This window comes from Hermetia illucens, chromosome 1 (genome assembly GCF_905115235.1).
Source record: "Hermetia illucens chromosome 1, iHerIll2.2.curated.20191125, whole genome shotgun sequence".
Taxonomy (NCBI): domain Eukaryota; kingdom Metazoa; phylum Arthropoda; class Insecta; order Diptera; family Stratiomyidae; genus Hermetia; species Hermetia illucens.
Window position 1 is genome coordinate 106,777,283 of NC_051849.1, and position 11,091 is coordinate 106,788,373.

Consider the following 11,091-nt stretch of genomic DNA (forward strand, 5'->3'; position numbering starts at 1 on the left):
TCGCACAGGGGCCTATACACTACTTTGTGCATTGATAATGGTATTTTCCTAGCGTCCATAGCAAAGCTGATCTCGAGAAACTTGTCCAAAAATGGACAAAGATATTGCGTTGGACTAGTGGCGTGACACGCCTTGATCACATCCGTGGAAAAATTGCGAGAGGGGCGTCTTAGAAGTTATGGTCACGTAATTCGCGCTAAGGAGAATTCGTTCATTCATTATTTCTAATTCCTCTCAGACAACAAAAATAACCGTTAAAAAGCATAAAGATATATATTGTCAACTACAAACATTAATAAAAAAGTAATCAAAAAATATTACTTTTCATTATATGGCATAATGAATAACAGTTTCAACTTAAAATTAATAAATGCAAAGTTTCACCTGGTACTTTGAGTAAGGAATAGTTAACAAAATAAATGCTTTGTCATTTATTACATACGAAATACCCCAAATTTCGTTGGTGGTCCGGGATTATTTAATGCAGCAATAAGGCTAAGCCCAAGGACCTGCCGAGTCTTTGCCGGGTCAATAATTCCATCATCCCAAAGTCGTGCCGTACTATAGTAAGGAGAGCCTTCCTCTTCATATTTCTTCAAAATAGGTGCTTTCAGTTTTTCACTTTGTTCCGATGTCCATTCTTTTCCAGCACGTTTGTATTGGTCAATTGTTATTTGTTCCAAAACATTTGCCGCTTGTAGACCGCCCATAACAGAAATGCGTGAATTAGGCCACATGTAAAGAAATCGTGGCGAATAAGCACGACCGCACATCCCTGCAGTTTTCATTCAGAGGGAAACTTTGCTTTAAATGAATTGAAAACAAAAGCCATGTTATTACCATAATTTCCAGCTCCATAGGATCCTCCAATGATCACGGTGAACTTAGGTACATCAGCACATGCCACAGCAGTAACCATTTTAGCGCCATTTTTTGCGATACCATTGGCTTCTGCATCACGCCCTACCATGAAACCTAGTAAAAAGAGTCATATTAAAAATCATTAGAACATATATGTATCTTTCTACTGTCATATTAGGTGTATAGGGTTACACTGGATCCTACAAAGTACAAGCAAAAGTATACTTAAACGAACCTGTAATATTTTGCAGAAATATTAACGGTATTTTACGTTGTGCGCATAACTGAATAAAATGCGTGCTTTTTAAGGCGCTTTCTGAAAATAAGACACCATTATTGCCGATTATGCCGACCAAATTTCCATACAATCTGAAAGAAACTAACAATAGTTCAAACCAAATAGAAAGTAACTCTCATTGTCTTACCGAGCGAATCCGCATACGACTGTTTCACCATACATTTTTTTGAATTCATTGAATTCGCTTCCGTCAACGATGCGGGCAATTACCTCCCTCACATCGAAACTTTTCGTCAATGTAGAACCCACAATGCCATAAATTTCTTTAGGGTCGTATTTCGGTTCTTCAACCTTGGCTTTCTCCAGTTGATGGAAGTGAAGAGTCGTATTCGATGTAGACAAAAGGTCCTCCTTATATTTATTTGACGAAGAAAAGTTTAAATTTTTTACTGCTTGCCTTGCGAGATACAAGGCATGCTCGTCATCAACAGCATAGTGATCCGTAACACCCGACGTTTTACAATGGAGATCAGCTCCGCCAAGATCTTCCGCAGAAACTTCTTCGCCGGTTGCAGCTTTTACTAGTGGGGGACCAGCTAGGAAAATTGTACCTTGCTGTTTCACAATAATGCTTTCGTCAGCCATCGCCGGAACATATGCTCCACCAGCGGTACAACTTCCCATCACAACAGCGATTTGCGGGATACCTAACGACGACATCCGTGCTTGATTGAAAAAAATACGACCAAAGTGCATTTTATCGGGAAACACTTCATCTTGGCGTGGCAGATTAGCGCCACCAGAATCTACCAAATATATGCAAGGTAACCGGTTTTCTTGTGCTATTTCCTGAGCACGGAGATGTTTCTTCACAGTGATCGGATAGTATGATCCACCCTTGACAGTTGCATCATTTGCAACAACGACACATTCTACACTGCAATTATTTAAAAAAACAAAATATTGAGACTACTCCAGTCGACAATATTATGAAAACGTTAATACCCATGGACCCTGCCGATTCCGGTCACGATGCCGCCCGAATTGACAACTTCTTCACCATAAAGTCCATACCCAGCCAAAGGACTTAACTCCAGGAATGCAGAACCTTTATCAAGAAGTAAGTTTATTCGATTGCGAGCAAGTAGTTTACCTTTGGATGTATGCCGCTCGATCGCTTTTGGACCTCCTCCAGCCAAAACATTTTTGGTAATTTGTTTTAACTCATCGATTAAAACTTTCATCTGAGATGCATTTTCCTGTATGCAAAGGCAATAGGATGGATAATATATGAATTGCACTTTCAGTAAATTAAGGCTAAATTCGACGGAAAATCTCAAAGTTCATTGTAGAATAGTTTGAACACCAGATGCAACTGTAACGCGGTTACTCAAGGCGGTTTATTCAGCACGTAAAATCGAAGACCGGCTTGTAGAATTTTACACCCGCCCCTAAACACAACTAGGACGACATTTATTTCATTAGAAAGGGGCTTCCTACCAAATTATGTTTCATAGGTGTAAGTGTTTCTGAAAAGTGTGTGCGATAGACAAACAGACCGACAGACAGACAAACCAATTTCGATAATATTTTCTTTTCTATAAAATTTTTAAAATGTCTAGTATCTATGCTAAAAATTAGAGGGATCCCCGATAAGACCTGAGAAGCAGTCACTTAATCAGAACCTTTATTTGGGATGTTTTTGACGTGTTGTATATTTAAGTTTTACATTTAACGGTAGTAGTTTTTAGGATGTAAATACTGAAGTATGACAGTAAATAAAAATTGTTTAGTACTTAGTTCCGAAAAACCAAGGAGATATGTAGGGTAATTGTAAGGTTCTGCGGTTAACTGAAACAAAACGCCAAAACTTTGCGATATTGGCCCCTGGGTGTGGTTTACGTGCTGTTTCTTATAATGGTATACAACAATCGTATATTGCTTCAAGGAACGAGATTCCGAAAGTAATCCAAAACAAAAGATTTAAAGAATATTAAGCTAACAAAAACTCTAATTTTTTAGTCCTTTTCTACTCAAACAAATACCATGCGAGAAATTGCTTTGGTGTCGCAAATTGTTACTGACATCGCACCACTTATGATCAATCAAAAGGTAATTCAGGATGTTTGCAGGCAATTAACTCGGATCGTTCGGTCACAAAAACAGCATATCGTACTCGAACCGAAAACCTGAGACTTCTAAAGTCTCCTTTAGCCGAAACGCCGAGACTTCCGTAATCGGATCCCTCGCACATAATTTTCAACCCTAGTACGAATTACACATAATATTCCCCTGGATCTGCAGCATTAGATCATATAGCGCTCAATAAAAATCAGTATTGTAGCTTTTATAGAAATGTTTTATTTGCACCAAATTATTCAGCCTTTTATTATATTCAAACTTATAATCAATACGTATCGTTCTAACTGGAACTGAATTGACTGTAAGGGCGGAGTTCACACCCCTCTTTACCTCGCTGAATATTCCAGAAAACTACGCAAATACTTTGCTAGGAAGCTACTTTATCACTTTAATGCGGACGTTACGCAGGAAAAACTAGTTGAAAGACGCATTAGGCTGAGGCTGGTATCTCTTCCTATGTATGGCAATTAACATGCTTACCAATTTGGAAATGGTTGTGAGACACTACTCCATCAGCTGGTATCGATGATTGAAACAAAGAAACAGTTATTGTAGTGCTAATGGAAACCGTAAGCACCTTCTCCTTATCTCCTTTCTACATTCTATGCTGGGAGACAGGTCGCTATATGCAAGTGATATTGATTTGAAAATTTTTCAACTCAATCCGAACCAAACTTATGACTGAAAAAATGGCAACTTTGATCTACACGGACCGATCCAGCACCGAATTAGAAGTAGTCTAAAGAAGATGTTCATGGGGAGAGAGGTCCTATCACTTCTACTGGAAGACCTTGTGGTGGAATAACGGGGTATGCCATGACATCAGTATACTCAAAGAGAAAATTCCTGCTGGCGCAATAAGCTATGAGTTTAGTATAGAAGTGGCGCGAACGAAAAAATCTCCCTACCTAGTGTTCATCAAAACAAGAAAGCTAGATGAAGTCAGACTTCCATCCTTTTTTGGTGATCGGCTTTAACTACCAAGTGGGCCGAAATATCTGGAGGTGATCGTAGATACGAAACTATCTTCACATAAATATCTTGAGTATGCAATTGACAAAGACAACAAGCGGACACTTTTTGCCATAAAATAGTCCGTAGATCGGAAGTAGTATACTGGATACCCTAAGTTATCGTGTAAGGACTATGCCACTCTGAGCTCAAGCAATTGCCCAACAAACGAAAATTAGCACCACAGGATGGACGGGCGACTGAAACAGTGAAAATCGTGAAAGAACATTGTTAAGTATAATAAGCGGCCACTTGACTTTACGAGAACACTTGCGCACGATGTGATTTACATTGAGTACTCAATAGACTTTGGAATGAAAAGAACAAAAAAATGTTAGCTGGAGAAGAAAAAAACGGTGAAAAAGTGTTCAATTATGTACACCTAATGGATTATCTTCTCAGCCTGGCGAATAGGACGGAATGTTTTACATAAATGAACTCTGCTGGGACAAACTATAACATGGAGCAACATAACTCTTTATAAAGTACCCCATGCATGCATCCATCCATTATAGAGTGAATGTCGGATGTCAGCCAAATTGCTTTCTACCGTACTATTATGGTACGGTACTCTAAGATCGCCCACACACCGGCGACCAATTTGCCTACTGATTTGCCAGTTAAGGCGAATTGTACGTCTGTGGACAAGCTAGGATTGTCCGTTCAAGCTGCAGCAACGGTTGCAAAATATTAATAATATAATTTTGATATTTTATAGGCGTAGCTTCTAACTGGTAACTATGTATCTTTAGGACGCTACGAGTCGTACGGTTTTATCTATATCACCTGAACCAACAACAACGCTACTACCAAACCCTATCTCCACTTCCACGAGGCGGGTACTTCGTTTGCGCGGAAAGCGGTCCACAAACAAACATGGGTCTCTCTAGACGGCACCGCTTTCAACCAAATTGACCAAGGTCGTAGATGAAAATTCGGTATGCCTACAAATTAATAGGACTGATTATGCTGACCCTGGCCATGCTTTTGTACTCTGGAAAACCAAGTGGTAGCAGGCGCGAGTTCTCTGTCGGGTTGTTTTTGACGGCTACTGCTTGGCACGCTCTCTTCACCTAGGAGCCGGTTTCTGACGGAAATCTGCTAGATTCCCGTCCAGATTACGAAGCATCAAAATTGCGCAGTGCTATGCACCAACAGCGGTTTCTGATATAGTGGAGAAGAATGGAGTTCAGGGTAAGCTTCCTAAAGGTGACACTGAATCGTGATGTGTAATCTGAATATCAAGGTGGGTTTTGATAACACCTTGCTCAGACATGTTATGGGAAAGCATGGTCTTGACGACCGTAATGATAATGGTGGAGGTCTGCGGATTTCTGCTGGTTCATCCGCCTCGTCATTGGTGTCACATTGTTAGAGCACAGAGCCTACCTAAGTCATAGTTTAAAAAGTTGTCTGCTGGATGTGCGTAAAAAGAGAGGCGCTAACGTCGGTCTCGAAAGGGAACATCATCTGATGGTCAATCAACTGCACGTTAAAGAACATTTCGAAAGCTTGATCGACAGAGAGCAAGTTGATTTCGGTTCCAGATTCTCCTGTATTGGCTACATCAACACCCTACGGATCATTTTGGAACAATTTGCGGAGTCTATATCTTTGCTTCTCCTGCTCTTCTCGATTTCGAGAAAGCTTTCCACAGCGTGAGCAGGAGGAGCATTCATGAGAAACTCACCGATATTATTTTTGCTTATTATCGGTGACGTTGTTCACGCTGCCTTGTCCGGAGGACATGAAGGAGTTCAATAGACGGTGGCATCCTTGCTAAAACACCTCGACTATGCTTATGACATCTGTTTACTCTCTCACTGGGTCATGGACCTTGACAGAGACTTGAGACAGTTGGGCTGAAAACAAACACCTATCAATCTGATGGATCATTGCACTCTCCCTATCTGCATTAATAGGCAGAGCATCGAAGACGTCGATCAATTTGTACATCTTGAAAGCATGAAGAACATAACACAGAACAGTAGAAGAGAAGTGCAGGCATTTCGGGAAGTCCGGAGGGAGCTGAAACGCAGAGGTGTGGTTGATGCGCTATACCCCACCAAGGACAACCATATACAAATGAGAACAATTAAAATAGGAGACTGCAAGTTTGAGATAGCTGATAATTTCTCCTTTTAGGGTTGAGAGTCACAACCAATAACACCTACTATCACGAAATCTAAGCGCGGTCGTTGGCACTTAGGAGAACATATTTCATCTTACGGAAACTTCCGTTCGAAACGTGTCACCATAAGGCCAAAGCTCTTACTGTACAAGACAATGATCTTGTCAATTCTCATGTATTCCCCGGAGACAAGGGTTCTTAGCAGCCCATTTTGTTGTGGCAATTCTATGGTAGAGAAAGAAGACGTGGCAGACACTGCCTTAGATGGAGTGATGGCGTAGGCCAGACGCCACACAACTTCTAGTGTATCTAGGTGCAAAACCACGATGTCTATACTGACACTGATACTTACCCTTAGTAACCTATCTCTCACAACGTAATAAAACTGCAAGTTCAGTTGCATGGTGCAAGGCAAACGAATTGCAACTTGCTTAACAGCCCGATTATAGGCTTTGCGGTTCTAATTGAGTTCGTGTCCCCCTTTACCTTTACGGGGAAGGAAATGCTTACGTGCCTTTTTCTCAAAAACTAGTGAAGCGTTACAATTTTATTGAGCTGTTTTCCAAAATAATGACCAATAATTAGATGTATCGAACAATAGCAAGTTGCATTTTATTTTTTAGTTGCCTGATTTTATTGGCGCACTAAAGTTTCAAAAAAAGCTTTTCGATATTAGCGAAAGAAATGAGTTTTAAGCAATCTAAGAAAAAGTACACGAAAAGTATGGATATCCTGAATTTTCGTTACGGAGTCTAGGCAATAATCATCGCATTTATAAAAAGCAGAAATACTGTTTTCATTCTTGGTGAAACCGAAGAAATTCGCTATTAGTATCCATGGGTTAGGTAGTTCCTAATCAGACTTTATAGAGTGTTGCACGGAATACAATGAACTTCAACCTTATCAGAGATTCCTCTTCGGATTTTCTTCGATACAGTGTAGAAAGCGTTTTGCTGTCCAGCGAACTTTACATGGTCACGCATTTACATTCCCTCATCATATCCTGGTCACTTCCAATCCGAATCACGATGGAATCATGGATTTCTTATTAGGTAAGATCAATTCTAACCTGGAATTCCGAGGAGTTCACGTCGACTTGAGACTGAATAACACTGGCTTCCCCTATATGTACACTACGTCCCTTAGCGGCGAATAGTTGTTTGTTTAAAACTTTACTGAAAATACTATATCTACTGTACATGATTGCCTACTATAATAAAACACCTAAAATAACTAAAACAATCAGGCGGCCGCGATCAGCGCGAAGAATCTGTCATGCACCAAGTGATCTTTTCACGTCTTACTTATTTTGACAGCGTCGAGGTAAAATAAGTGGATGTTCCAGTGAACTAAGTATGGAAAAGTTAAAATATGTTTATTTGGCGGAAAGATAAACATATTCTCCCTCGTAGCGTGGAAATATTGATAGAGCAGTAAGATTTAATTTAAAGTATCGCAATAGCCGCTGCAAATGCACACCGATTGCATCTGACAGCTCGAAATTTCGAGCGACCGCTTGAGGTTCAGTGACTTTGGGTCGAAGTATTCCTTACCTGACAGTAGTCTTGTCGAGTGCGGTTTGTCTATTGAAAAGTTCCGATTAAATCCAAGATGTTGGGCCGTACCGCTCTGTTAGCACGCCAAACCGCGAGGCAAATGGTTCGATATTCCCACGGGCACGGTGGAGTCCCCGGAGAGGTAATATAGTTAAAATTGTTGACTTAGATTATTATGTAACTGAATGCGGCCTACCCTGAACTTCTATTCTGATTACAGAATCTACCATTCTCGATACAAAATCGTTACAAATTAACTGCTATGTTCATCGTATTCTTCGGATCGGGATTGGGAGCACCTTTCCTAGTCTTGAGACATCAATTGCTGAAGAAGTAAAAGGTAGAGGAGGAGTTAACCTAAAAGCGTTCCTGCAGTAATCAGTCATTTTTCTTGTAGATTTTCGAGTGTAGGAAGAGTCCTAAAATTCAATTTCCCATTTAGTTTGCAGAAGTGTATGCTATAGAGCTGGTGTCTAATATAACAATAAATGAGTTGTAATACTTGTAAATCTGTATTTTTTCTACAATTTTCTAACCCTTGTTAGTGGCAGACGGGGTTTGCTTTTTAAGTCTTACATTGCATGTAAGCTTTCCTGCGTCCTTCCGTACTATAAGACAGCAATTGCATTTTGGGGTATTCAATTGGAAATGATACAGTGGGCTGATTATACGTGCGTATTTACATATCTTTTAGTCGGCAGGCAGATTAATTCATTCAGCAAAAACGGGAAGAAATGTAGAGCCATTTCCTGATTTTCAATGAATTCATCATCATCAACGCGCAACAACCGGTATCCACTCTAGGCCTGCCTTAATAAGGATATCTAGACATCCCGGTTTTGCACCGAAGTCCACCAATTCGATATCCCTAAAAGCTGTCTGCCGTCCTGGCCTACCCCATCGCTTCATCTCAGGCAGGATCTGCCTCATCTTTTTCTACCATAGATATTGCCCTTATAGACTCTTCGGGTTGGATAATCCTTATCCATACAGAATAAGTGACCCACCCAGCGTAACCTATTGAGCCGGATTTTAGCCATAACTTGACGGTCATGATATCGCTCATAGATTTCGTCGTTATGTAGGCGCGGAGGATTCTTCTCTCAAACGCGGTCAAGAGTTCGCAACTTTTCTTACTAAGAACCCAAGTCACCAAGGAATACATAAGGACTGATAAGATCATTGTCTTGTACAGAAAGAGCTTTGACCCTATGGTGAGACGTTTCGAGCGGAACAGTTTTTATAAGCTGAAATAGGCTCTGTTGGCTGCCAATAGCCGTGCGCAGATTTCATCATCGTAGCTGTTATCGGTTGTGATTTTCGACCCTAGTTAGGAGAAATTATCAACGGTCTCAAAGTTGTAGTCTCCTATCTTCATTCTTCCGGTTTGCTGACGTTGCCTCCATATATTTTTGTCTTGCCTTTATTGATGTGCAGCCCAAGATCTTTACCTGCTCGATCTGGGTAAAGGCAGTTTGTACGTCTCGGGTCTTTCTTTCCATGATGTTGATATCGTCGTCGTTGTACTCCTCGCATTTACCTCAGCACCACAGATCACGGAAGAGGATGCATGATAAGGCATCGTAGACGTTTGTCGATGTCGAATGGTCTTGACAGTGATCCTGCTGCTTTTATCTGGCCTCGTACATTGGTCAGGGTCAACTTAGTCATTCTTATTAATTTCGTAGGGATACCGAATTCTGTCATGACCGTGTACAGTTTTACCCTGGCTATGCTATCATGGGCGGCTTTAAATCAATGAAAAGATGGTGCACCTGATGTCCATATTCCAACAATCGTTCCATCGCTTGCCGCGCAGAGAAAATCTGATTTGTTGCTGATTTGCCTGGAGTGAAGCCTCATTGGTATTGGTATCCGACGTAACAAGATAGCGGAGAATATCTTATAGATGGTACTCAGCAACGTGATACCTCTATAATTACTGCACTGCGTGATATCTCTCTTTTTATGTATGGGACAGATCACCATATATTTATTAATATCTTGAGCATGCATTGTAATTTTTCTAGCTCAGTAGCATAGTTCGTTATTGAAATACAGAGTAACTTATACACAAATCTCCAAAAAAAGTGTTTTTCCGCATCATAAAGAAGTGAAGCGATGGCGGCTTTACGGTTTCTTACCAGGGCAGAGGCAAATCGTCAGACGCTACCTCACCTCTGCTATGGGAGCAGCGTGACCGTAGCGGCTCGCAGATGTTGAGTGCTCCTTTATATAATTCGTAGAACACGACATTATTGACCAGAGCTTGGCCAGAGCTGAAATATTCGTTTTGAGAATGAGCGGGTCCTAAGTCCGCATCAACTTAATGCTGGACCGGACCAAATGGGAAGCAACTTACTTATAATTTGCACCTCAAAGCCTGGATTTTCTCTCTACGCCCCTGCTTGTGACTAATGCAGCTCCACTGACATGCGGTTACGTCTTCTGTACTACCCAGAGCCGGGAATGTGGGGGATTCTTTTGGATACTTCCAGGACCAATTAACTTGCTTCGAGGCACAAAAAACGTTTTTGGCTGACTTAATGTAAAGTAGTTCAATGCAGGTAACGCAGTTTTTCCTCAATAAACTAGATGTTATTTTCTCATCGATTGCTGGTTCTTCAAGTCCACAGAACTTTTGATTCGGTTCTGGCGGCTATGCAAAATTAAACAACGATTTTCTCTGAACCGTCTAGAATATTTTTTTGTTCGGCGGTGCCCCCGTTTTACGCCATTTTCAAATACTACGCCATAGTACATCAAAATATTGCTTTTGCTTTCCGCACTGACTTTCTTATTTCGACCCTCTAACCGAACTTTTATTCTTTATTATAAACAGAATGATTTTTCTACAAGTTTTCACTAACAGATTTGTTTGATGATTGAGTTGTCTTGTCCCTTTACACTTGATAGCGGACCGTACTAATTTCAGGCGTTACAGGCGTTGTTGGCTTGAAATATATTAATTCAAAAGCTGTTATTACCTGAACCAATAAAATATTGACACTCTTAAATATTTCAATGGTTTTTGATTGAAAAACCAAAAAATGGTATTCTCCCAGTATTGGATCAATCTGCCTCAGACAAGTGTCTGCTATAGACCAATGTCTTCCTCGGATAAATGGTTGTAGTAAGAAGACTATACACAG

At 40.6% G+C, this 11,091-nt stretch overlaps 2 protein-coding genes across 2 annotated transcripts; one reads left to right on the top strand and one right to left on the bottom strand.

Moving 5' to 3' along the window:
• Positions 1-254: 254 nt before the first annotated feature.
• Positions 255-7,781, bottom strand: LOC119657166 (probable methylcrotonoyl-CoA carboxylase beta chain, mitochondrial). The gene is made up of 6 exons (XM_038063956.1): positions 7,453-7,781; positions 2,105-2,358; positions 1,287-2,036; positions 1,097-1,230; positions 841-975; positions 255-775 (listed from the first exon to the last, which is right to left on the bottom strand). The coding sequence occupies exons 1-6, from the start codon at positions 7,582-7,584 to the stop codon at positions 435-437; spliced, it is 1,746 nt and encodes a 581-aa protein (XP_037919884.1). The 5' UTR covers positions 7,585-7,781; the 3' UTR covers positions 255-434.
• A 124-nt stretch (positions 7,782-7,905) lies between these two features.
• Positions 7,906-8,448, top strand: LOC119657177 (cytochrome c oxidase subunit 7C, mitochondrial-like). The gene is made up of 3 exons (XM_038063967.1): positions 7,906-8,081; positions 8,160-8,279; positions 8,337-8,448. The coding sequence occupies exons 1-2, from the start codon at positions 7,995-7,997 to the stop codon at positions 8,274-8,276; spliced, it is 204 nt and encodes a 67-aa protein (XP_037919895.1). The 5' UTR covers positions 7,906-7,994; the 3' UTR covers positions 8,277-8,279; positions 8,337-8,448.
• The last annotated feature ends 2,643 nt before the right edge of the window (positions 8,449-11,091 follow it).

What these genes read in the sequence shown, in the direction of transcription:
- LOC119657177 (XM_038063967.1), top strand. Translation starts at nt 7,995, where the DNA reads ATGTTGGGCCGTACCGCTCTGTTAGCACGCCAAACCGCGAGGCAAATG. An exon ending in ACGGTGGAGTCCCCGGAGAG is followed by an intron (nt 8,082 to 8,159) that starts GTAATATAGTTA and finishes TTCTGATTACAG; the next exon opens with AATCTACCATTCTCGATACA.
- LOC119657166 (XM_038063956.1), bottom strand. Translation starts at nt 7,584, where the DNA reads ATGTACAGTAGATATAGTATTTTCAGTAAAGTTTTAAACAAACAACTA. An exon ending in GTCGTATGCGGATTCGCTCG is followed by an intron (nt 1,231 to 1,286) that starts GTAAGACAATGA and finishes AGTTTCTTTCAG; the next exon opens with ATTGTATGGAAATTTGGTCG. An exon ending in ATTTCTGCAAAATATTACAG is followed by an intron (nt 976 to 1,096) that starts GTTCGTTTAAGT and finishes TCTTTTTACTAG; the next exon opens with GTTTCATGGTAGGGCGTGAT.